This window comes from Typopeltis vanoorti, chromosome 21 (assembly GCF_054136105.1).
Source record: "Typopeltis vanoorti isolate ZY-2024b chromosome 21, IOZ_Tvanoo_1.0, whole genome shotgun sequence".
Lineage (NCBI taxonomy): Eukaryota > Metazoa > Arthropoda > Arachnida > Uropygi > Thelyphonidae > Typopeltis > Typopeltis vanoorti.
Genome location: NC_143569.1, coordinates 32,646,879 through 32,672,770, shown reverse-complemented (window position 1 = coordinate 32,672,770; position 25,892 = coordinate 32,646,879). Strand labels below are relative to the sequence as shown.

Below are 25,892 nucleotides of genomic sequence, written 5' to 3'. Positions count from 1 at the left end.
CTACAGGTACAGAGATATCCTCACTTGGGTGATCACTCAGTAACTCTACTATTACATCTAAATTTATCACCTCAATACCATCAGCACCCACTAAAGTTATCCTTCCAAAGTCATTCTTCCTTTTACTTGCTACATAGTGGAAGAAGTCTTTGGGATTACCCTTGATCTCCTTGGCTAGGGTCTTCTCATAATCTGATTAAGCTTTTCTTACTATGCTGGTAAGTTTCCTAGCTTGAGCCTTGTGCTGCTCATGGGTACCGATCGCCTTTCTCCTTGTAAATTCTCCATAACATTTTCTTTTTTTTGCAGATCAAGCCTGATGCTACTCATCCATCTAATGCCTACCTTGTTTGTCTTCCTGACCATGGGGACACAATCTCATATTGCCTTCCTCAGATACCTGCTGATTTTATCCCATGCACTGCTAACATCTTTCCCCTGCAATATGTTCTGCCATGGGATGGCTGCAAGCTCACTCTGAAGCTTGTTATAATTGCCTAACCTGTAATTCCGTATATACCCCTTCTTAAGAGAGAAATCCACAAATTTTGCAACCTCCCAAGTCAATACCACATGATCACTATCACCAATTGGAGGTAACGAGGACACCTTGCTTATGCATATATCCTCTGACCAGGTCCAACACTCTCACACCACGTGTCCCTTCAGTCATGTGCTGTTTCAAGTAATTATCTCATAGAAGATGTATGAATTCTATTTTCTTTTTGCCATGTGATATTTCCTCCTTCCAATTGATATCACCAGAATTAAATTACTTAAGTATAAAGAGCTAATAAGCTTCATTTCGGAAATGAAAACATTACTTAAATTAAGGGGATATTAAATCCCACATAGTTTTAAAACCGAATAAGAAACTCAAAGATTGGAATCAGAGAGTTTCTTGCCGAATATAGTAAACTATAAAGTATCGGCGATCACTTAGCATGAGCTAATGCAAGTGAACCCTAGTACATAGTACAATACCGGACGACTCGTTGCAAAGGTGGGGAAAGTTCAGATCGCTATTCTTAGGTATTTTCCATAATGTAAAAACACATTTCCTAGGAAATGTATGCTGTTATTACATTATGGAGGGAGGTCACTACCCAGACCAGTTTCAGCCTTTTTTGAGGCTTCATCAGTGAGTAGCTAGACCTAATACCAAAGTGTATAGCGAAAAGAACTTATATACTCTGTGATACGAGTTTCCAAACAGGTGCAACCATTAAGTTAATTAAGTATAAAGAGTTAATAAGCTTCATCTTTGAGTTTCTTATTCGGTTTTAAAACTATGTGGGATTTAATATCCCCTTAATTTAAGTAACCATAATTAAAATTCCCCATAATAATCACTAACCCTGTACTCATTGTACTAATTCAATATCCCCCCCCCTGTATCCCCTGGCCTATAGCAGCAACCAACTGTATATTTGGTCACATTGTTCACTATTTCACACCAGACCGCCTCAAATGAACTATCATCATATCTATCATCTTGACATACTACTTTCTTTGGCTGCAACTCATCAGCTATCATCAACAGTACTCCTTCCCCATTCTATCTTCTCTATCCTCCCTGAAAATACTGTACCCATCACATTCGATTCCAGTGACCACATCTTCTGCTGACAACCAAGTTTCACTAATGCCTACAACTTTTCGTGAGATTGCACTGACTAATGCCAAAAATTCTTCCCTCTTATTTCGAATGCTTCTTGCATTAGTATACAAAAATTGCAGATTACCTTTAGTTCTTGTACCAGCTTCAGAACTGATATACCTATCATTAATTTCAGTAATCCCATGCAATTTTTATTCACTCTATTCTGCAATTTATTCTGTGAATAAGGATCAAGAAATAAATTACTGCTTAAGTTTCTCCCTCTTACATTCAACCTTTTTAATTTTAGTTTCCCTGCCCAATTACTTCAACTTGTTCAGAAAACAGTAACTTCTTCAATCACTTATGACTTTCCATGTTCAGATGCAACCCATCTCTTGCATACAGCTGTCTTTTGCCTTCAAACACACTCCAGATATCAACAAATTCCAAACCTCTTTTTTTGCACATTCTTGCAATCATATCATTCATTATCATTGCTCGTCTACTTAACTCATAATTATCAGAAAGAGGCAGCACACACTATCCTCCCATTGACACTTTTCTTCTTCATGATATCTAACAATGTTCTTAAATCTTTTGCTACCTGATTTATACTACCACTCAGATCATTTGTACCCACCTTAATTATCATCTTTTCTGCATCATGCCCTCTCTTTATTGCTAAAGCCACTCTCTCTATTGTTCCACCAGCCAAGCACTCCTCAGGCATACCACTTTCCATACCCTTAATCATAGAATCACCATATATTTTACCACTCATAACTTCATTCAAGTCCAAACAAGCATCACTCACGGCCTCATTTTTTACATTATTCAGTATGACTCTCCCAGTTTCATTACTCCATGCTCTTTTACTTACTCCCTCACTCTTATGACATCTCGTTTCTTCTAGACCTCGTGCTTTCATTCTGTTGACTCCCAATCACTCTCGTACTATTTATTACTTCATCGATCACCAAAGACTCTCCCATACTTAATCCCGTTCTAGTTACTTCAGCTAAAGTAATCTCCATAGTCCTAATTTCTCTATTCAACAGTTTTAATTTCCAGAAACTCCTTACTGAGAACTTCCAATTTCATTTTCACGAACTCCTGCCGAAGTTCTTCCATTACAGTCCTGACGTCTGCTTCCATTCCTAACCACTCCAGCCTATCCCGACACTTCTCACATATGTCAACATTTTCATTCTTCTCATTTAGCCAAACAGTCCACAGATCCTTCACATTCTTCAGCGCATACATATAGCAGTTTCTGCAACACGTCCATTGCGAAAAATCCAATGCAGAGGCAGACTTTCGTATAGAAGTCCTACGAGCCGCTGACGTACGTCTCTTGTTGGACGCCATCTTTAGATGCTCAAGTAGTGAAACAAACAGCAGTGAAAACACAATATATACAACAGAGTTTAAAACAATAACACCACCACTGAAGGACACTTGTATCCAACCAAAGCACAACTGCAGCACAATTTGAGACAAAAAGCCACACTATACTTTAATTTAAAAACATAAGGAGGTGACTGCATCACTATAAGTGTGAGTGGTAACAATAACAAATAAAAGTGGTAACACTACATAGACTATTATGCTCAGTTACTCAAACAGATTCCAGTTAATGTGAAAAGAGATAATGTGATAAGGAAATTTAAGTTACTGCAGGGATTTTACCAGACAATACAGAATGGTTGATATGCAGAGTGGAAGGTGAGAGGGGGGAGAATGAGAGACCATCCCTAAAAGTTACGTAAAAGTGTGAGGAGTAGTTGCAAATTAATGACTGTCCATTATACATATTTGAACTTAAATTGGAAAAACACCAAATACTTGCAAATAAAATATTTTAACATGCAGGATTTATTAACTTACCCATAGAATAACACATAATGGCACAGGGTTTGTATCTGTAAGATGCAGGTGGAAAATGATTCATCATGTTTGTCAGTGCAGGAGGAATAGACCGGTTGTACTCAGCTGATAAAACAATGTAACCATCTGCTGTTTCAATCTGATGGTTATATTTCACTAGCCATTCTGGTGGTGTTTCATTGGGACCATGAAAGTGGAGTGGCTTTCGTAGTATAGGAAATTCCATTTTTTCTGGATCTATAAACAAAGGATTTCGAATATTACATTTAAGCAAAACTGAATAACAATCCACAATTATATGCAAATTAAGTTGCAAATTTTAACATTATGGCTCATCATACTCTATATCCCAAGGTGAATCACAACATGCTATAAAATCTTTGTCTTTCAGTCTGAGATTTCTGTGGTTTTGTAGATCTAACTGCTAGTACAAGGTAAAGTGAGAAGTAAAAAGTGTATTTTTATTTAATGAAAACTATTAGTTTCATGAATTGATAGGCTCACATCATTAGGAGACTAAAAATGTTATACAAAAGGTTTAAAAACTAGAGAATGTAAACACAAAGCACTGCAAAATGAAAGAATATAAAAGATTAAAAAATTAATAAAAGTAAATAATGTACACATGATGGCAACAACTAGTTCTTTCCTTCAAGCATATATTTAGTTTTATTTATTTTTTTTAATTATTTAGTTTTATATTCTTTTCATTCCCAATGTTTTGTGTTTATCTCTAGTTTTTAAACCTTTTGTATAGCAACTTTAATTTCCTATTGATTTGAGCTTATTGACTCATGAAACTAGTAGAGTTTTCATTAAATAAAGTATATTTTTTACTCCTTGCATAATATAATCATTATACAACAGTTACACAAACACCCTTTCTAGCTTTCTCATTCCCTTGAAATCTGGACTAAAAGGCGGACATGGAGGGGGAGCAAAAGTGTAGTCCAGATGTGGTCTGATCAAGGCTCTCTATACAATGAAATCATAGATCTGTGTCACTGCAGGTTAGTGTGTCCCTTTACCTGTTGGGTAGTGTTTAACAACTTTAAAATGCATCTTCTGAACTTCATTTCCCTACTGGCCATCATAAGATCCCTTGCCTCCTCCAATTTGGTGGGACAATATAGTCCCACCAAAAGTATGCAGCCTTCCATCTCTAAATACCCAAGTTTGAAACGGTCTCACCATTATTTCTAATAACTTCACAGCTTCACATCACCGGCAAACAACTGAATTTTCCATGTAATCCATGCAAAATATAATTAATATAAATACTAAACAGTAATGGATCTTGCAATGATCTTTGGAGAATCCAACTTCCTTTTCCTTCATGCTGCTCTCCATCTTGCCTATAACTATTTGATATGTCTGTTGTTCTACTGCCAATCTACTAGCTAATAAACTAAACCCAATTATTCATTGAACATAAAAATCAACTTATCATGTAACAACCTGTCAAATGCATTTGCAAAATCTGGAAATATCAATATTATTCAATGGAAAAATCAATAAATATCAATATATTGACAAGAATCAGTAAGAGAAAAAATTAAAAAATATAAACATAAATGGATGGAACACGTTCAAAGAACGAAAATAGAAAGATTACCAAAACAAGCCTTAAAGTACAAGCCATTAGGAAAAAGAAAACCAGGACGTCCTCTTAAAAGATTCAACGATGACTTCTAAGGCTGGAATAGGCCACGCTAGGCCTAAATCCTTGATATGCATGATGATGATCAATATATCTATTTCCTGTTCTTTCCACCTCTATGGACTTTACCAGTTATAGGATTTTTCATTAAACAACAGGTCAATAGCTGTCAATTTCCTTAGCACATTTCATTAAAACATGGGACAAAATTTCATCCATTGGAATTCAGAGTACTCAATATTCCAAATCCATATATTTCGTTGACTTGCAATTTCCCAACCCATCATATTCCTCAAGGAATAAACATGTTCCAGCCAAATGAAATATTCTGATAAAGTGATCATTAAGCAGTTCTAAATTGTCTTCAACATTGGTCACCCCATCACCTTCTCCATCCAAGCAAGGAATTTCCTGTAATCATTTTCTGTTCTTGACCAATAGTACTAGTCTTCTCTTGTATTCCAATTTCCCCTTCCTCACTAAACTTGTTACTTCCTAGCTTGAACATTATAAACATCTACACTTCCCTTTTTTATTGCTCTGCCACAACCACTTCTTGATTAGTCTTTCTGTTTAAATCTCCCCCCCCCCAACACACCATACTCATTGATTTCTTCAAATTAATTTATTCTTCTCACCACAGGTAAGCATTTTATCACTGCTATTGGCAAAATATTGCTCAACTTGCTCTAAAGCATTATTCATCTCTTTGGTTTCAAGTTCTTTAATCCATGATAGCTCCTCATTTGCTCTTAAGTCTATTATAATCACTTTGCTTATAATTCCATATTAATCCCTTTCTTCTTGATCTTACTTCTCTTATATTTATCCTTGTTATTTTCTCTTTATTTTTTCTATATTCTCTTATTTTTACCTCTTGATTATTCTTAATTATACTAAAACTTTATCTTCAATCTTAAATCTCTTAACTTTAATATCTCTCTTGGCCGAATCTATACTTACAAGAACGATGCTAGTGGTTTGTGGGACAAAGGAATTACTAATGGCAGATACCTATTCCTTTGTCTCAGACTGGTTCTAATTCATTTTTCGGATTCAGGGAAAATTTATTTTTCACTGCGCCACCACGAATCCTAGATTAACAGATAGTGTAGAATCGAGGATCCAGAACACAGTTTAGCATACAATCTTATGTTACTAAGAGTTACATTTGCAGTCGTAGCCTCTCTATAAATTAATCTCCCGCTGTGGTCCGTAATTTATGAGCAAGTGCAACAGAGAAGAAAATCAGGCAAGTCATCAGTTAAACAAAAAGAACAAAACATTTAATTCAATTAAAACATTGTACATACTAAGAATTCACTCTTAATAAATAATCTGCAATTGCTAATGAATGAGCACTAATTACTTAGATTCTCTATATCAATCTTAGCATGCATGACAAAGAACTTCAATTTAGGCTTACAATTTACAATTGAAAAATCACACTTATTCATTAATACTAAGGACAATTATTAGCTGAATTTCTAAACTAGCTTTATGTGCTCTTATACAATTTCTTCTCACAAAAATCCTCATAACTTTTTCTATCATTAAAAGACATTTCTATTTATTACTATTACTATTATTACGGGCAACTCCAGGGAGTCATTAGACTCATCGAGGGAGGCCCCAAATCATATTCATCACAACTATTCGACATTCATACAGTATCTATCATACCTCGCTTAAACTCATTCACTGTCACAGCATCCACCACAGACTCAGGGAGCGCATTCCACTCATTCACTACTCTAAAAGTAAAGAACCCAGCTCTAACACCGTTACTAACCACACTTTTGCCCAGTTTCCATGGATGTCCCCCTAGTCCTCCCACAACCAGCCCTGTTCTCAAAAATATCTTCTGAATTAATTTTATAGAAACCCTTCAGTAATTTGAATGTCTCAATCATATCTCCCCTCCTCCGCCTATCAACCAATTTTTGCAACCAACAAATCCTCAACCTGTTCTCATACGGTTCATTCCACAGACCTGCTATCATCTTGGTCACTCGCCACTGGATCCTCTCCACCTCCTCCCCATCAAGAAGAAACCTAGGTGACCAAATCTGAGCACAGTAGTCGAGATGGAGTCTTATCAAGGCTCGATACAGAGGAACAATAACCTGCTTGTCTCTGCTTGTCAACGTATTCTTCAGCAACCAAGTGATTTGATGAGCTGATTTGGCCACTTTTGCAATGTGTCCCCTAAATTTCAATTCCTTATCCACCAACACTCCTAAATCTCGTGCCTCATCAATTTCCTGGAGCAGGGTTCCACCAATGCAGTAAACTGCCGCCAATCTTTTCACCCCAAAATGCATAACCTTACATTTTGCCACATTAAACTGACATCCATTCTCCTTAGCTCAGACCTCCAATCTATCCAAATCATCCTGCAAAATTTTGACGTCATCTGCATTCACTATTGCCCTACCCAACTTCGCATCATCCGCAAACAAATGAACTGTTCCTCTCAGATCCTTTCCTATATCATTTATGAACAAATTAAACAGCAGTGGTCCAAGAACAGATCCTTGTGGCACACCACTAGTCACAGGCCATCTTGTGGACTCTACTCCCGAGTAAACCACTCTCTGATATCTCTCCGTCAACCACCCTCCTATCCATCTCACCAACCCTATATCCATTCCCATATGCTGCAATTTACTGATTAGAATTCCATGTGGTATCCTGTCAAAGGCCTTAGCAAGGTCCAGTAGAATCACTGTAAACCCATTACCCTTATCCAGTTCAGCCGTCACTGTGTTATAATACGTGAGCAAGTTACTGAGGCATGACCTACCCTTCACAAAACCATGCTGTCCCCGATACAGTATCCCATTTTCTTCTATCCAATCTTGTATTTTGCTCTTGACTATTTTCTCTAAGACCTTGATAATGATTCCTGTTATGCTGATTGGCCAGTAATTTTCAACAGCAGCCTTGGAACCACCTTTGTGCAGTGGAACTATTTTCCTCTCGTTTCACCCCCTTGGGACTGGCCCAGTCCTGAGGCTCAAATTAAACAAAATGGTCAAGGGCACTGACAATTCTTTGGCCGCTTCACGTACGACACGAGCTGGTATACCATCCAATCCCACAGATGTATTGACATTGAGGTTCTGTAATAGACTAGTTACCTCTACTTCATTCATCACAATTCCAGTATAAGCTGTTGGTTCTTCCATTCCTGCAAAGTCACCACCTGGATGATATACTCTTGCAAAGTGCTCGCTCAGTAATTCCACAATATCGACTGATTCAGTAACCTCCCTACCCTCAGCATTTTTTAAGATCATTCTACCATGAGCATTTCTCCTTTTACTTGCAACATATTGAAAAAACTGTTTGGGATTCTCTTTAGCCTGCGTGGCCAGTTTTCTTTCGTAATCTGCTTTTGCTTTTCTTACCACCCTTGTTACCATCCTGGCCTGAGCTTTATACTGTTCCTGTGCCTGATGGTCACCCTTCTCCTTAAATTCCCTCCACAATTGTTTCTTTTTTTGCAGCTCAAGCTTAATGGTGTTATTCATCCATTTAACCCCTACTTGATTTATTATTCGGACTCTTGGTATACAGTCAACCATTGCCTCCTGCAAACAGTTCTTAACCACCTCCCATATTTAATCGGATTATCTCTTTCTCCCAGCAATTTATAAGTACTTACACTTAAGCAGTTTAGCATTTCACAACACTTTATAATATCACATATTAAATGAAGGATTCTCAGCTTAGTAACATTTTAGTGAATTTTTACAAGAGTTCAGTATATTCTGATACATCAATAATTGATTCAAAATTGCAAGTCCATGTTAAGTCTGAAGGAAATGTAAATTAATTTAATTTTTGTTTAATTCAGAACTTAACACTCGTCCATTTCTTCAAATTAATTTAGCCTTCTCACCACAGGTAAGCATTTTATCACTGCTATTGGCAAAATATTGCTTAACTTGCTCTAAAGCATTATTCATCTCTTTGGTTTCAAGTTCTTTAACCCATCGTAGCTCCTAGTTTGCTCTTAAGTCTATTATAATCACTTTACTTATAATTCCATAATAATCCCTTTCTTCTTGAAATGAGGAATGAACAGGCATACATATGGAAACAGTCCTGTTCATATACTCTCAAATCCAATTGCATGATTTCAACCTTCCCAATCAGCATAATTCATAAGAAAGTAATGGATAAATGGATGGCATTAGCAAAAGATGCTGAGAATGTGAAAGTTAAAAATGACATATAAGCTGCCGGTTTTACAACCAGTAACATATCTGTACGAAGGTGGCCTAAAAAGTTCTCGGCTTGACCATAGATGGCAACACTATCGGCAAGATTTTTTTTTCTAAGTTGGTACATCTGTCATAAGCATCCATGTGAAATTGCAAGTCATTAAATCATTCTATTAAGTAGTTTGTTTTATATACAGCTGTCTGAAGCAAAAGTGTTATCTGTATCCCTTGAAATGGATAAAATTGAGTATCGTATGGTTATAAAATTCTTTGTAAAAGAAGGTTTAATGCCAAAAGAAATTCATTCAAAGTTAATAAAAGTTTATGGGCACTCTTCTCCTTCGTTTTCGACAATTAAGAAATGCGCTGCCGAGTTTAAACGTGGCCGTACCAGCCTTGAAGATGACCCACATGAAGGACGTCCAAAATGTGTAACACCAGAAACCATTGATCAAGTGCACAATATGGTATTGGATGACCAGCGAGTCAAAGTGAGAGAAATTGCTGAGACTATAGGCATTTCAAAAGAACATGTATGATATATTTTGTATCAAGAATTACAAATGAAAAAGCTTTGCGCAAGATGGGTGCTGTGCTTGCTAAAAGCAGATCAAAAACACACCAACATAAAAATCTCTGAACAGTGCTTGGAGTGTTTTAACAAGAATAAAACTGATTTTGTGCTCCCTCTGACTTCTATCTCTTCCCAAAACTAAAACTCTTCCTTGCTGGTCAGCATTTTTCTTCAAATCAAGAGGTGATTGCAATTGTAGAGGCGTATTTTGCAGATCTTACTGAGAACCACTACAGGGGGGGCACTGGAGCATTGCTGGAATAAATGCATTAGTCTTATGGGAGATTATGTCATCATCATCATCATCAAATTCCTGCCATATACCCTCAAGTGGGTGTACAGGATAAGACAGTACTACATGAAAAATTTACATCATTACTAACTTCCTATCTACAATTTTCCTCCAAATAAGTCTGTTACTTGTCAAGACTCCAACATTATCAGATCTTATATTTCTATCGTCTAAGACACTTTGTACCGTATCAATCCACCTATATCTTGGTCTTCCACTGGGTCATTTTCCTGCCAACCTGGCAGAGAACACTTGTTTTGCTAATCTTTCCTCTCCCATTCTATTTAAGTGACCATACCACCTGAGATTAGCTCTGCTAACGCATTCCTGGATGCTGACAATGTCAAGTTCTTTCCTAATATCCTCATTTTTAATATGATATTGCCATTGATGCCATCTGTTCAGGCCTCTAATCTTTCTCAGGACTCACATATCTGCGGTCTCTAGTCTTTGGTCAAGTGTTTTACTTCTGACCCAGCTCTCAGATCCATAAGTTAAAACTGGTTTGAACACTGTCTTGTATACAGCTAATTTAGTGTTCCGACTAATTTCTCTCTTATTCCATATGAATTTATTCAATTGACTTCCCACCATACCAGCTTTGCTGATTCTGTTGTCTATTTCTATATTTAATTTACCATCTTCAGTAAAAATCATGCCTAAGTAACTGAAATGTTTTACTTGTTCCACAGATTCTCCATTCACAATGCAGTTGACATTTTCAATGATTCTGCCTATTTTCATTGTCTTTGTCTTTTTATTGCTGACCTTCATACCATATCTATTACAACAGCTATTCAATTTAGTCAGAGAATCTTGCAGACTTGTAGCGGATTTATTTAGAAGTATAACATCATCCGCATAAAGAAAAGAGATGACATTAACATCTCCAATTTTGATATCAGGTTTAATCCCACTTTCCTTCATAATGTGATCCATATAGATAATGAATAACAGAGGGGATAATGTACATCCTTGTCTCACACCAGATTTAACATTAAACCATCTTCCTGTACTTCCTTCAATTCTAACTGCTGACTCACAACTCAAATAAAGACTAAGTATTGCTTGATATAATGCCCCATTGACACCATATAACTGCAGCGTATTGAATAGCTTCTCTCTTGGCACCTTGTCATATGCCTTTTCCAAATCGACAAAACTTAAATACAGATCTTTGTTGTATTCCCATGCTTTCTCGACTATTTGTTGTAAAGTGAAGATCTGATCCTGACAGCCTCTATTTGGCCTGAATCCAACTTGTTCTTCACCAAGCTTTTCTTCCACAATTCTTCTCAACCGTTTCTCAAGTATACTTGCATAGATCTTGCCAGGAACACTCAGTAGGGAAATACCTCTGTAATTCTCACATTCAGTTTTATTTCCCTTTTTATATATGGGTACTATGAGAGCTCTACTCCAATCATCGGGAATTCGTCCCTCAGTCGAGGATTTCTGAACTATGCAGTGCAGCCACTGTAAGACTTTTATACCACCATACTTCAGCATCTCTGGTCGAATATCATCTACTCCTGCTGCCTTTCCACATTTCAAGCCTTTGGTGGCTTTTTCTACTTCAAGTATGGATATGTATTCCTGACTGCACGCCTGGTCAGTGTTTTTTTTTATCACTGTGCTGTCATCACTGCTTGTTTCATTTAGCAGTTTTTCAAAGTAATTACTCCATACTTCAAGGATATCTTTTTCTCTTGTTTTCATGTCACCTTTATTATCTCTAACTCCTTTTACAGCACTCTTTCCTCCATTCCTAAGCTTCTTCCACAACCTCCAGAATATTTTGCCACCTTCTTGATATTTATTTTCTATTTCTTGCCAAAGTCCTCCCATGACTTTTGTTTAGCTAGTTTTACACACTGTTTAGCTTTCTTACATTTGTGTCTGTATTCTGTAAGAGTAAAAGCTGACTTATTTGCCAGGTACTTTTGATATGCTTTCTTCTTTTCCTTCACTGCCTCTTTAACTTCATGTGTCCACCAGGGAGTTCTGATTTTTTTTTATCCTTGCACACAACCTCACCACATGCCTCTCTTGCAGAATCAATCAATGTTTTCTTCAGAGTTTGCCACTGAATCTCCAAGGTTTCATTCCTGTTCTGAAACTCTTTCATTTTCTTTTCAATAATCTGTCTGTATTTTAGCTGCTCAACTTTTATTCGCTTTAAAACTTTCTTACATGTTATTCTTTTCAATATGAAATTCAATTTTATCCTGCTCAAGACTAAATAGGGATCACTTCCAATTTCAAATCCTCTGTACACTCTGGTGTCCTGCACCAGGGAGAAAACATCACTATCAACAATAACAGAGTCAATGAGACTTTTCTTATTCCTTGCCTCTTCTCTCCATGTGAATTTGTGCACATTTTTATGTTGGAACATGGTGTTAGTAATAACCAGTCCATGTCCTGAACAGAAATCCAACAGATATTTGCCATTATTATTAGCTTTGCTCTTTTCTCCAAATTTTCCCAAAATATTTTTATATGTCTCACAATCATTTCCTACTCTGCTATTTAGATCCCCAACAAGGACCAACTTTTCCTTTTTCATTGTGTCAGTTGCTTTTTCTTAAGCCTCAAAAAATTCCTCCACTTCTACCTTAGTAGAACCTTCTGTGGGACCATAGGCACAAATAAGTCTCATTGTCCAGTTCCCCATTCTCATATTTGCTCACATTACTCTACTTGAGACTGACTGCCATTCAAGAAGATTAGCCTCGTATTTTGTGTTGAATACTATGGCTACTCCTTCTTTTCCTTGATTGTCATTGCCTGAATATAACATTTTGTATTTATTTCTCAGAAAGATCTCACCAGTTTTGGTCTTTTTTGTTTCAGTCACCCCTATTATGTCAATCTGGTACTTATCTAATTCCTCAACTAGCTCCATTTCTTTGCCATTCAGGCTTCTTACGTTGATAGTACCGATCTTTAACTCTTGTGATGTTGAGTTGGGGTTTGAAACAAAAAAGACCAATGGTTTAAACTGATTCAATGTGTCTACACCCATAACATACTCAGGCAATGCATTCCAATGCAACCACTCTCCATGCAAAGAACCTACTCCTCAGTCCTCTGCTCACACCCTCCTTATACATTTTCCAACAATGGCCTCTTGTTCTACTCCTCTGTCCCGTTCTTTGAAAAATCTCTTCATGTTGAACTAATAACAACCCCTGACTAGCATATATGTCTCAATCATACCCCCCTCCCTCTTCCTCCTATTCATGAGGCTCTGCAACTTACATTCTCTCAATCTGTCCTTGTACTCTACATTCTAAAGACCACTGACCAACTTTGTGAATCTTCTCTGGACCCTTTCCAACATATCCTCATCATCACAAAAACCCGGTGACCAAATCTGTGCACAATAATCCATATGAGGCCTGATCAAGGCCTTATACAATGGCATCATAACCTCTATTTCTGCATGTCAGGCAATAATGGCAATGATGCAGCTCCCTCTGCATCATTGCCATTATCCAATGTGACATCTTTTCAGATCTTTGTCCACCATCACTCCTAGATCTCTCATCTTGTCTACTTCCGTTAAAGGTTCCCCACTAAGTGTATACTTTGCATCCCATCGTTGCTTACCAAATCTCAAAACCTTACACTTTGAAACATTGAACTGACAGTTCCGCTTACCTGACCATTCATGCAATTTATTGAAGTCCTCTTGCATCCACTTGACTTTGCATTGCTCTCTCCAGTTTTGCATGATCTGCAAAGAGTTGCATATCACTATTTAAACCCATCTCAATATCATTAACATACAAACTGAACAACAATGGCTCCCTTGTGGAACACCACTTGGGACCTTTCACTTTTGGGATACTGCATCCCCCATATTTATTTATTTATCGTATGGCTTATATACACATGGTTAAAAGACAATAAGATATAACACACGTGAGTATAGATAAGATACACACATATGATTAAAAAATAAATAAAATAAATAAATAAAAAATCTACATTCAGGCAAATACAAATATGAAATTTATGACAGCATCAGATAGAAGATTAGTCATATTTTAACATTTAGGTTTTTGATCCAGTTGATCACCTCTGGGGATAGGTCAAAGATATCCTTAAAGTCACCTGGATATGCTGTCAGTTCGCATTCCTGTACTATATGGTAAATGGTTTGGGTCTCAGTTCCACATACACCATGGCCTGTAAATCACATAAACATCTTCCTTTTTGGAAGATGTTTATGTGATTGCGAACTTCAGGTGATACTGCTTGGGACCACAATACATCCCACCTACTCACCATACTGTCATTCTGGATAAGAAGATTACGGGCGGTTTTTATGGCAGGTCTTCTGGATTTTAGTCTTCTAGAGTTCAGAAATGTTGAAAGTTTATTTTTCACTTGGTTATAGTCTAACCAAGTGAAAAATAAACTTTCAACATCTTTCTCTAAATCCAGAGTAATTTAATAAAAAGGTGGCACACCTTTTGGCAACTCCTATAGGTAAAGATGATCTCGCTATTGCTTCTGCCTGGTATCTACACTTCCAGGCCTGGCTCCCACTGAAAAGACCTCAATAAAGGTCGAAACTAGTCTAGGTAGTGGCCCTTCCCTTAATGCATAACATTATACATATCCACAAGCAGGTGTGTTTTGCATTATGGGAGATACTGAGATAGGAGTGATGTTAGCTTGGTCCACCTTTGCTACGAGTTGCCCGGTGTTGTACTACCTTACCCCAGTCCTGAAGATATTTTCAGGCGCAAACTTTGTTTGCTCACACTTGGATAAAGGATTAAACTAAATTTATTATAGTCTAAACAAGTGAAAAATAAACTTTCAACAGTTAGTAGATTATTTTTCTACTGTGTAAAGATGATATTAAAATTTTGCAGGATGATTTGAATAGACTGGCAGTCTGGGCAAAGGAGAACTGATATGTGGCAAAGTATAAGGTTATGCATTTTGGGATGAAAAGATTACCAGCTGTGTACCATACTGATGGAACTATATTCTACGAAACTGATGAAGCCAGGGATCTGGGGATGTTACTGGATAGGGAATTCAAGTTTAGAGGACATATTGCAAAAGTGGCTAAAGCAACTCATCTGATTACTTGGTTACTGAAGAATGTGCTGACAAGCAGAGACAATAGTTAGCAGGCTATTATACCTCTTTAAAGCCTCAGTAAGACTTCAATCTTTACTACTACTTTGTAAAGATTTAGTCACCTGAGTTTCTTCAGGATGAGGAGAAAGCGGAGAGGATCCAGAGATGAGTGACTAAAATGGTAGCAGGTCTATGGAATGTACCTTATGAGGACAGGTTAAAGATTTGTAGGTTACAGAAATTAGTCAACAGGTGGAAAAATGGTGGTATGATTGAGAAACAAATTACTGAAAGATTTTTACAAGATTAATACACAGGATATTTCAGAACAGGTCTGGTGGTGGGAGAACTAGGGGCCATTCTTGGAAACTGAGCAAGAGTATTGTTAGCAGGGTTGTCAGGCCTATATGTTTTGCTTGGAGTGGTAAATAATTGAAATGGGTTGTCAGAATCTGTTGTGAGTGCCATCAGTGTGAATGAGTTCAAACAAAATATGATAGATACTGTGCAAATATTGGATAGTGCTTGTCATGATGTTTAGGGCCTCCCTTGATGAGTCTAAGGACTTCATGCAGTATCCCAGAATAATAATAATATTATTATTATACGGGTTTCTCCAAGAATGACTCATTGTTGAATATCCATTTATTCACACACTAGCTATCATTCACAATTCCTATCATACTCCTTAAATTCATTCACCGATGAAGCACCCACAACTACTTCTGGCAACCCACTCACCACCTCCAAGCAAAAACCTAGTCTTAACATCCTTGCTAAACACTCTCTTATACAATTTCCACTAGCGACACCTTGTTCTCTCCCTTCTTGTCTGTACTGAAAGGTCTTCAGCATTTATCCTATAACCCCCCCCTTCAATAATTTAAATATTTCCATCAAGTTGCCACTTTTTTTCATCTATCAGCTAATTTTTGATGCCTACAGACTGTCAATCTATTCTCATAGGAGCATTCCACAGACCTACCAGAATCTTTGTCACTCACCTCTGGATCCTCTCCACAACTTCATCACAACAGAATCCGAGAATCCAGATCTGTGCACAGCAGTCCAGATGTGGCCTTATTAAAGCCTATAGGAGAACAATAACCTCTATATCCCTGCTTGTGTTTTCTTCAATAACCATGTAATCTGATGTGCTGTTTTGGTTACCTTCACAATATGCCTTTAAACTTCAACTCCCTGTCCACAATCCCTAGCCTCATCAGTTTCCAGTTCCATCAATATAGTACCTTACACTTGATCACATTAAATTGGAAGCGATTTATCTTTGTACATACTGTTAGTCAGTGGTGAGCTATAAGGGGTTCACACGAGCCCTTTGTTAAATTTTTCTCCAATTTGCGAGCACTCTGTTCTTCCTGTTTAATAATCTTGTAGAACTAGAAAATACCACCATGGAATGTATACATGCTACTATAATTGCTACTTTAAATTCATATGGATTTTCAGATAACTATTTAAAAAAAATCATCTCATTGCATTTTGTTCTGATGGAGCTAGTGTAATGTTAGGAAAGAAATCAGGTGTTACAATCAAACTTCTAAAAAGATTTCCCAACATTGTGATTTGGCATCGTGTAGCTCATCGATAAAAAAACATTACAGAAATAAATCATTTTGAAATATTTATGGATAAATTATATGCTTTTTATCATCAATCACCAAAAACTCAACGAGAATTAAATACGATTGCAAAAGACCTTGGTATCGAAATTTTAAAGACCAGCCATGTGTTTGGACCACGATGGGCAGCTTGCAGTTTACGAACGGCTCTTGCTGTGTGGAGAAATTACCTAGCTTTATGCAAGCATTTTGCATCAAACTATTAATATAAGGACTTTTAAAACCGACTTCTCAATTTGGAATTTTTAAAAGATCTAGCATTAATGATTCATATCCTACAAGAATTATCATATCTGTCAGAAGCTCTACAAAGTCGCAATATAAGTATTATAAGGGCTAAGTTAGCCTTTTTTTTTCTCGACGATGCAAGCCCTTTGTTAAAATTTCCATAGCTCACCACTGCTGTTAGTCTGTTTAAGTCATCTGCAGGATCTCTGTATCACCTTCATTTACCATTGCTCTTCCCAAGTTTAGCATCACAGCAATCAACATTATCATTATCATCATCATCAAATTCCTGACACGTACCCTAAAAAGACGTACAGGATATGATAGTTACTACATGAAAATTTACATCATTACTAACTTCCTATTTACAATTTTCCTCCAAATCAGTCTGTTACTTGTCAAGACTCCAACATTATCAGATCTTATATTTCTATCGTCTAAGGCGCTTTGTACCGTATCAATCCACCTATATCTTGGTCTTCCACTGGGTCGTTTTCCTGCCAACCTGGCAGAGAACACTTGCTTTGCTAATCTTTCCTCTCCCATTCTGTTTAAGTCACCATACCACCTGAGATTAGCTCTGCTAACGCATTCCTGGATGCGGACAATGTCAAGTTCTTTCCTAATATCCTCATTTTAAATATGATATTGCTATTGATGCCATCTGGTCACGCCTCTAATCTTTCTCAGGACTCTCATATCTGAGGGTCTCTAGTCTTTGGTCAAGTGTTTTATTTCTGACCCAGCTCTCAGATCCATAAGTTAAAACTGGTTTGAACACTGTCTTGTATACAGCTAATTTAGTGTTCTGACTAAATTCTCTCTTATTCCATATGAATTTATTCCATTGAATTCCTACCATACCAGCTTTGTTGAGTCTATTTCCATATTTAATTTACCATCTTCACTAAAAATCCGGCCTAAGTAGCTGAAATGTTTTACTTGTTCCACAGTTTCTCCATTCACGACACAGTTGACATTTTCAATGATTCTGCCTATTTTCATTGTCTTTGTCTTGTTATTGCTGACCTTCATACCATATCAATTACAACAGTTATTCAATTTAGTCAGGGAATCTTGCAGACTTGTAGCGGATTTATTTAGAAGTATAACATCATCCGCATAAAGCAAAGAGCATACATTAACATCTCCCATTCTGATATCATGCTTAATACCACTTTCCTTCATAATGTGATCCATATATATATAATGAATAACAGAGGGGATAATGTACATCCTTGTCTCACACCAGATTTAACATTAAACCATCTTCCTGTACTTCCTTCAATTCTAACTGCTGACTTGCAACTCAAATCAAGACTAAGTAATTGCTTGATATAATGCCCCATTGACACCATATAACTGTAGCATATTAGCTTCTCTCTTGCCAAGAGAGAATAGCTTCTCTCTTGGCACCTTGTCATATGCCTTTTCCAGATCGACAAAACTTAAATACAGATCTTTGTTATATTCCCATGCTTTCTCAACTATTTGTCGTAAAGTGAAGATCTGATCCTGACAGCCTCTATTTTGCCTGAATCCAGCTTGTTCTTCACCCAGCTTTTCTTCCACAATTCTTCTCAACCGTTTCTCAAGTATACTTGCATAGATCTTGCCAGGAACACTCAGTAGGGAACCTCTGAAATTCTCACATTCAGTTTTATTTCCCTTTTTATATATGGGTAGTATGAGAGCTCTACTCCAATCATTGGGAATTCGTCCCTCTGTCCATGCCTTCTGAACTATGCAGTGCAGCCACTGTAAGACTTTTATACCACCATACTTCAGCATTTCTGGTCAAATATCATCTACTCCTGCTGCCTTTCCACATTTCAAGCCTTTGATGGCTTTTTCTACTTCAAGGATGGATATGTATTCCTGACTGTATGCCTGTTGAGTGTTTTTTATCACTGTGCTATCACTGCTTGTTACATTTAGCAATTTTTCGAAGTAATTACTCCATGGATATCTTTTTCTCCTGTTTTCATGACACCTTTATCATCTCTAACTCCTTTTTACAGTACTCTTTCCTCCATTTCTAAGCTTCTTCAACAACCTCCAGAATATCTTACCACCTTCTTGATATTTATTTTCTGTTCTTGCCAAAGTCCTCCCATGACTTTTGTTTAGCTAGTTTTACACACTGTTTAGCTTTCTTACATTTGTCTCTGTATTCTGTAAGAGTAAAAGCTGACTTATTTGCCAGCAACTTTTGATATGCTTTCTTCTTTTCTTTCTCTGCTTCTTCAACTTCCTGTGTCCACCATGGAGTTCTGATTTTTCTATCCCTGCAGACAACCTCACCACATGCCTCTCTGGCTGAATCAATCAGGGTTTTCTTCAAGGCTTGCCACTGAATCTCCAAGGTTTGGTTCCTGTTCTCAAACTCTTTCATTTTTTTTTCCAATAATCTTTGTGTATTTTAGTGTACAGTTCACTTCTGAGAGCTGCTCAACTTTTATTCACTTTAAAACTTTCTTACATGTTATTCTTTTCAATATGAAATTCAATTTTATCCTGTTCAAGACTAAATAGTGATCGCTTCCAATTTCAAATCCTCTGTACACTCTGGTGTCCTGCACCAAGGAGAAAACATCACTATTAACAATAACATAGTCAATGAGACTTTTCTTATTCCTTGCCTCTTCTCTCCATGTGAATTTGTGCACATTTTTATGTTGGAACATGGTGTTAGTAATAACTAGTCCATGTCCTGAGCAGAAATCCAACAGACCAACTTTTCCTTTTTCATTGTGTTAGTTGCTTTCTCTAAAGCATCAGAAAATTTCTCCACTTCTTAGTAGAACCTTCTGTGGGACCATAGGCACAAATAAGTCTCATTGTCCAATTCCCCATTCTGATATTTGCCCACATCACTCTACTTGAGACTGCCACAATATCACCTGTCAAATCATTTCCTATATCACTGAAAATACAAATTAAACAACAAAGGACTGATTACTGAGCACTGTGGTACACCACTGGTCACCTGCCTTCTCCTGGACTCAACCACCCTGATATTTGTCCATCAGACACCCTTCAATCCAAATCACCAGATTTATATCCATCCCTATTTGCTCCAATTTACGTATGTATGTGGAATCTTGTCAAATTTTTTTGGAAAGTCTAGCAATATCACCGAGTGGCCATTTCCCTTATCCAACTCCACTTTCACTTGATTATAAAAAGCAAGCACATTACTAAGGCAAGACCTACCCTTCACAAAACAGTGTTGTCCCTTATGGAGTATCATATTCCTATCTCCACCCAGTCCTAAATTCTATCTTTCACCAATTTCTCCAATACTTTAACCACCACTCCTGAGATGCTGATTGATCTATAATTTGCTACTTCTGTCTTGAAACATTCTTTATGCAATGAGACTATTTTGCTCTCTTTCCACTCCAATGGCACCTTCCCACTACTGTGGCTTAAATTAAACAGCTTGGTCACAGGAGGTGATAATTCCCTAGCACATTCTTGTAATACACCATGGGATTAGATTGGCCAATATGCCATCTAATCCCATGGCTGTGTTTGTATTGAGGTTCTGCAATATTTTAAGCATCTCCATTTCTTCAATCTCTATTCTCCTATCAGTCAATGTTACATCTGGAATTTCAATGTAACCACCTAAATGGTACACCCCTGCAAAATGCTCACTCAGTAATTCAGCTATTTTGTTTGGTTCTGTTAGCTCTCCACTATCATCACTTTTTAAAGTCATTTTTCCAGAGTCATTCCTCCTTTTACTTGCCTAATAAATAATAATTCATTAGGGTTCTTTAGCTATGTGGCACTAAAGCACTACAGAACTAGCTAAAACACTTCGTCTAGCCCTGGTCAGCTAGATTTCTCTCATAATTAGCTTGGCCTTCCTTACCATACCAAGTCAACCTTCTTGCCTACAGCTTATACTACTAGTAGTAAACTGCATTTCCTGCATATCATACTTAGTTCAGATTATGAGATGTTTATATCCCATTTCACACAAATAGACTGGAATAAATTTTGAAAAAAATGAAGTTTAAAATGAAATTATAATGAAATTTTTTACATTATGCATTATTTAACACCTTCAATTTTTTGCTTCCCTGCTTATAATTAAAATCATACTGCATCTAATGTAGCTCTGTTGCTGTACTAGCATCAAAAATAAAATTAATAATACATCTTCGATTTTCAAAAAAGCATATATGAAGGAATGTGTGAGTGGTGGTGGTGGTGGGGGGGGGGATGACGTGCTATCCTGTATAGTCACCATTCTAAGATATCTGGGTTGGAAGACAGAAACACGTAACTATCTTCGTCTTATCTGAATACTTTCTATGCTATTTACTCATATACTACTAACCAGCGGAACATGCGAGGTCACTTCGTGTCTTCGCTTAAGAAACAGTTATCTCCACATTTGATATTTTGTGACACGACCTGTTATTTTCTCCGAGAATGTCATATATATATATATATATATATATATATATATATATATATATATAGGGTTCTCCAGAACAACTGAAGATGAATTTTCCGGTTTCATACGGATGTGAATATGTTTTTCCCTTCTGGAAACTCGGTTTTTCATCCCACAAAAAAGTCAAATCAGACAGAACGCACGCAAACTTACACATACATACAAAACGTGCTGGCTTCATGACCCTAGTTGTTTCTTCCCTAAATCCAAAATAACCAACCAATCCCGAGGAAAATACATACCAAATACTGTAACTTGAAGTTTCCTTTCTTCTAATTTTTTTTTCATGAACGTTGCTATTCTTGGTGCCATACGACCTTCTCGTACACTACTGAGAAACATTATAATCATTGCCATTTTCTTTTTTTGAAAGAACGCGACGATTAATAGTTTTAAAACATTATGACACAAAGCACACTTTAAAATCTGCACAACAGCAACATTAACTGAAAGGTCAGACGAGATACAGCAGACATTGCTTTGACAATTTTGATGAATAAGCTCTCTAGCGGTTGAGCATTGGTGTAGCTGGAGCTTTTGCCGCCTGGGGTGATCCTTGAGTTTGTCGCCCCTCTCAATACACACCAAAAAATACTACAAAAAGTCAAAACGACGTATAGGGAAATAAATTAAAACACTATGTTTATTTTTGAAGTAAAACTTTAATTTCAACGTTCTAAAATATTATTTTTCTTACTTTTTTTGTTAGCAAAATCGTCGATGACATTGTCGAAGTTTATTTCTCAGTATGTAGTTCGCTTGCGTCCTCTGCGCCTGGTCGCCGACTGGAAGAACTTTTTCTAAGCCTTTCCTCGACCAGTTCCAGAGTTAGTCGATCTCTGTTTACTGGACGAAAAACCGGAAACTCGGTTTTTCGTCCAGTAAACTCAAGAAAATCGACCGTACTACTCACATTATTTCAGACAGTAACATTAGGGTGAGGTACCAAGAGATGGCAGCACTTGTTTGCCACGCACATCATCAGTGGCTGCTAATTAATGATAGACATGGGCCAGCTATCTCTGATTGGCTACCGATGGAGACTGAACTGCCCACCCAGTCTCCAAAAGCTAGATAGGGTATAAAGGCCTCGTCTACTCCCTATAAGGGAAATAAAAGGCGGTTGATGATTTATTTATTTTATTATTTATTTATTTTTTATAGGTAATTCATAATAAATTTTCTTTAGAAAAACTCCTCTCACAACTAGCAGCACTTAAAGCAATTGTGAGGAAAATTCACTGTAGTATTACAATAGTTGGACCTGAGCTCTAGAGACTGTATTTTAGAATTAACTGCAAAAGTTCGAAAATATTCAAGTGTTGCCTGGGGCAGACCTCCCCTTCACCCCCCCCCTCTAGCTACGCCTCTGCGGTTGGGTGCTGGAAGATTTTATATTTATGTGTGCAGTAGCTCATCTACACATTCAATTAGTATATGAAATAAAAATTTAGTCGTCATCATCATCATCATCATCATGCATATCAACGATTTAGGCCTAGAGTGGCCTGTTTCGGTCTTAGAATTAATCGTTGAATCTTTTACAAGGATGTCCTTGTTTTCTTTTTCCTAATGGCTTTAAGGCTTGTTTTGGTAATTTTTAGGTTTTCATTCTTTGAATGGTGTTCCATCCATTTATGTTTACATTTTTTAATTTTTTTCTATTACCTGTTCTTGGTTTAATTCTTTCATAATTTTTTCGTTTCTTTTGTGATCAAATAGAGTATACTTTGCAGTTTTTCTCATAAACTTCATTTCTGCTGTTATTAATCTTTGTTTGTCTTTTTGTTTTATTGTCCAGATTTCACTTCCATACAATAAGACAGTTAGGGCGCTAATGTATTGTATATTTTTAGTCTGGTTTGTTTTTGAACTAGGTTTGGTTTAAATATAGAGTTAATTACACCTGTTATTTTTAAATATTTTGCAATTTTTAGGTTTATATTTTTCGTTTTCATGTGACGAGTTACGAGCATTCTAGGTAGTTAACGCCACCGTAGCGCAATTGGGAAGAATAGCGGAGCATTGCGCCCTTCGATTGGAAAAGACCTGGGTTCGATTCTCGTCGTGATAACGGACATCCCTATATGGGCTTTTTCAGTTGAAGATGAGTTAGCCGATCTCATATGGTGGTAGCAGGGGTTTTTTCTCCCGGAAACTCGGGTTTTTCATCCTGCGTACAGACAAATCGGCCGCCAGAACACATGTCTTTACAGACAAAAAATACTGTTGTTGGTGATGATGGGCGATAGATGGTGTTGATGGTAGTCGTATCGTAGTTGGAGAATTAAGTAGTAGTGGAGTGGATGAGATCCATTTAGTGAAATGGAGTATGATGAGTCCTTGGACTCCCAGGAGGCGTCACGTAGTAATAATAATAATAATAAATGAATTCACATTGTTCTAAAATCTTATTATCTATTACTATTTTAGTTCTTGCTAGATGTTGTCCTTTAAAGGCCACAGTTTTTGACTTTTCTGTTGATATTATCATACCATAATCTTTGGCTATCTCATATAGATCTAAAATAGCTTTCTGTAAGTAATCTTCAGAATTTATAATTATTATTTGGTCGTCGGCAAAAAGGAGAGTGTTTAAGTTCACAGAAGGAGAAAGTTTAATACCTTGATAAATATTTTTATTCCATTTTTATTATTATTTCATTTAGGTATATATTAAAAAGAGTTGCTGAGAGAGGACATCGCAGTCGGACCCCTTGGTTTATCTCTCTCGTATATGATAACTCATGATTTAATCTTATTTGTATTTGATTATTTTCATATATACTTATGATAGCTTTTAGGATATTATTTGGTATTCGTCTTTCTTTTAATATGTTAAATAAAATGCTTCTTTAACTTTGTCAAATGCTTTTTTAAAGTCAATAAATGCAATATGTGTTTCTAAATTGTATTCTCTTCTTTTCTCTATAATTAATTTTAGGCAAAAGGCCGGATCTATACATGATCGTCCTTTCCTAAATCCATTCTGTACTTCTAAAATAAAGTTTTCGGAATATTTCGTTAGTTTGCTATTTAAAATTCTGCTATATATTTTGTAACAGGAATTTAGTATACTTATACCTCTATAGTTTTTAGGGTCATCTCTGCTACTTTTTTTAAAGATAGGAATAACAATTGCTTTTTTCGATTCCATTGGGGAGTTACCAGTTGAATAAATTTTATTTAAAAATAATACGAGTCTCTTTGAATCTTGTTCCTGCATATTTATATAGTTCTGGACCTAGCTTATCTTCTCCAGATGATTTTCCGTTTCTTGTTTCTTTCAGGCTGATTTCTAATTCTTCTTGAGTTATTTCATTTTCATTAAATGTTTGCCATTTATATTTTTTAAACTATTTATCTGTTTACAATTCTGTGTAGAAATTTAGAAATTCTTCTAATTTCAATTCAGTGTTTAATTTTATGTTTCTTTAGTATCTGCATATATGTGTTTCAAAATCTTATATACATTGGGTCTTATTTTATATAAATCATGTTCTAAATTAGAAACAAATTTGTTACATGATTCTCTATCTCTTTTCCTGACTGCTCTTTTAGCTATGGCTCTTATTCTTTTATATTCTATTTCATCTTCTAATATTTTACTGCTTAACCATTTATGATAGGCTTCTTTTTTCATTTTGATTATTTCTCTGATTGTATCATCCCGTATCTTCAGTTTTTTTCTTTTATTGAATTTTTTGATCTTTCCTAAGCTTTCATTTGCTGCTGCATTTAGTATAATTTTCATATCAAGCCATTCTATTTCTATTTCTTCATTTTGTTTTATTTTATCTAGATATTGGTTATTTCTTTGTTCATATAGGCATTGTATATTTGTGTCATTTTATAGTCTAGTTTTATAAACAAATGTTTTAAATTTTCTTTCTGTTCTTGTTACCTGTAGCCACTTATGTGGCAATCTTAATTTTATTTTAACGAGGACGTGGTCACTACTTATTTCATATCCTGTGTGAGCTCTAATATCTAACGAAAACTTTGATATCTTTTCATTTAAGATAAAATAATGTAATATTGATTTCCATCCTCTTGCGGCCCAAGTATATTTATGTATGTCTTTATGTTAATAGGAACAATTCATTATTTTTAGGTTAATATAAACTACAAAATCAATCGATTTTTTACCATTCCTGTTTAGAGAATGTTCTCCATATATTCCTATATTATTA

At 36.3% G+C, this 25,892-nt stretch overlaps 1 protein-coding gene across 3 annotated transcripts in view; it reads right to left on the bottom strand.

Moving 5' to 3' along the window:
- Window positions 1-22,511, bottom strand: part of LOC150094721 (uncharacterized) — a 31,980-nt gene extending 9,469 nt beyond the window's left edge. The window contains exons 1-3 of one of the 3 annotated variants that reach the window (XM_090410993.1): window positions 22,397-22,511; window positions 13,915-13,990; window positions 3,491-3,727 (exon numbers count right to left, since the gene is read on the bottom strand). In XM_090410993.1, the coding sequence (XP_090267119.1) occupies window positions 3,491-3,727; window positions 13,915-13,990; window positions 22,397-22,426 (343 nt within the window). In that variant the 5' untranslated portion in view covers window positions 22,427-22,511. Of the gene's footprint in view, window positions 1-3,490; window positions 3,728-13,914; window positions 13,991-21,941; window positions 22,226-22,396 lie in introns of those variants that run through there. The other 2 variants (XM_090410994.1, XM_090410992.1) reach the window with 2 other exon arrangements.
- Window positions 22,512-25,892: the final 3,381 nt, after the last annotated feature.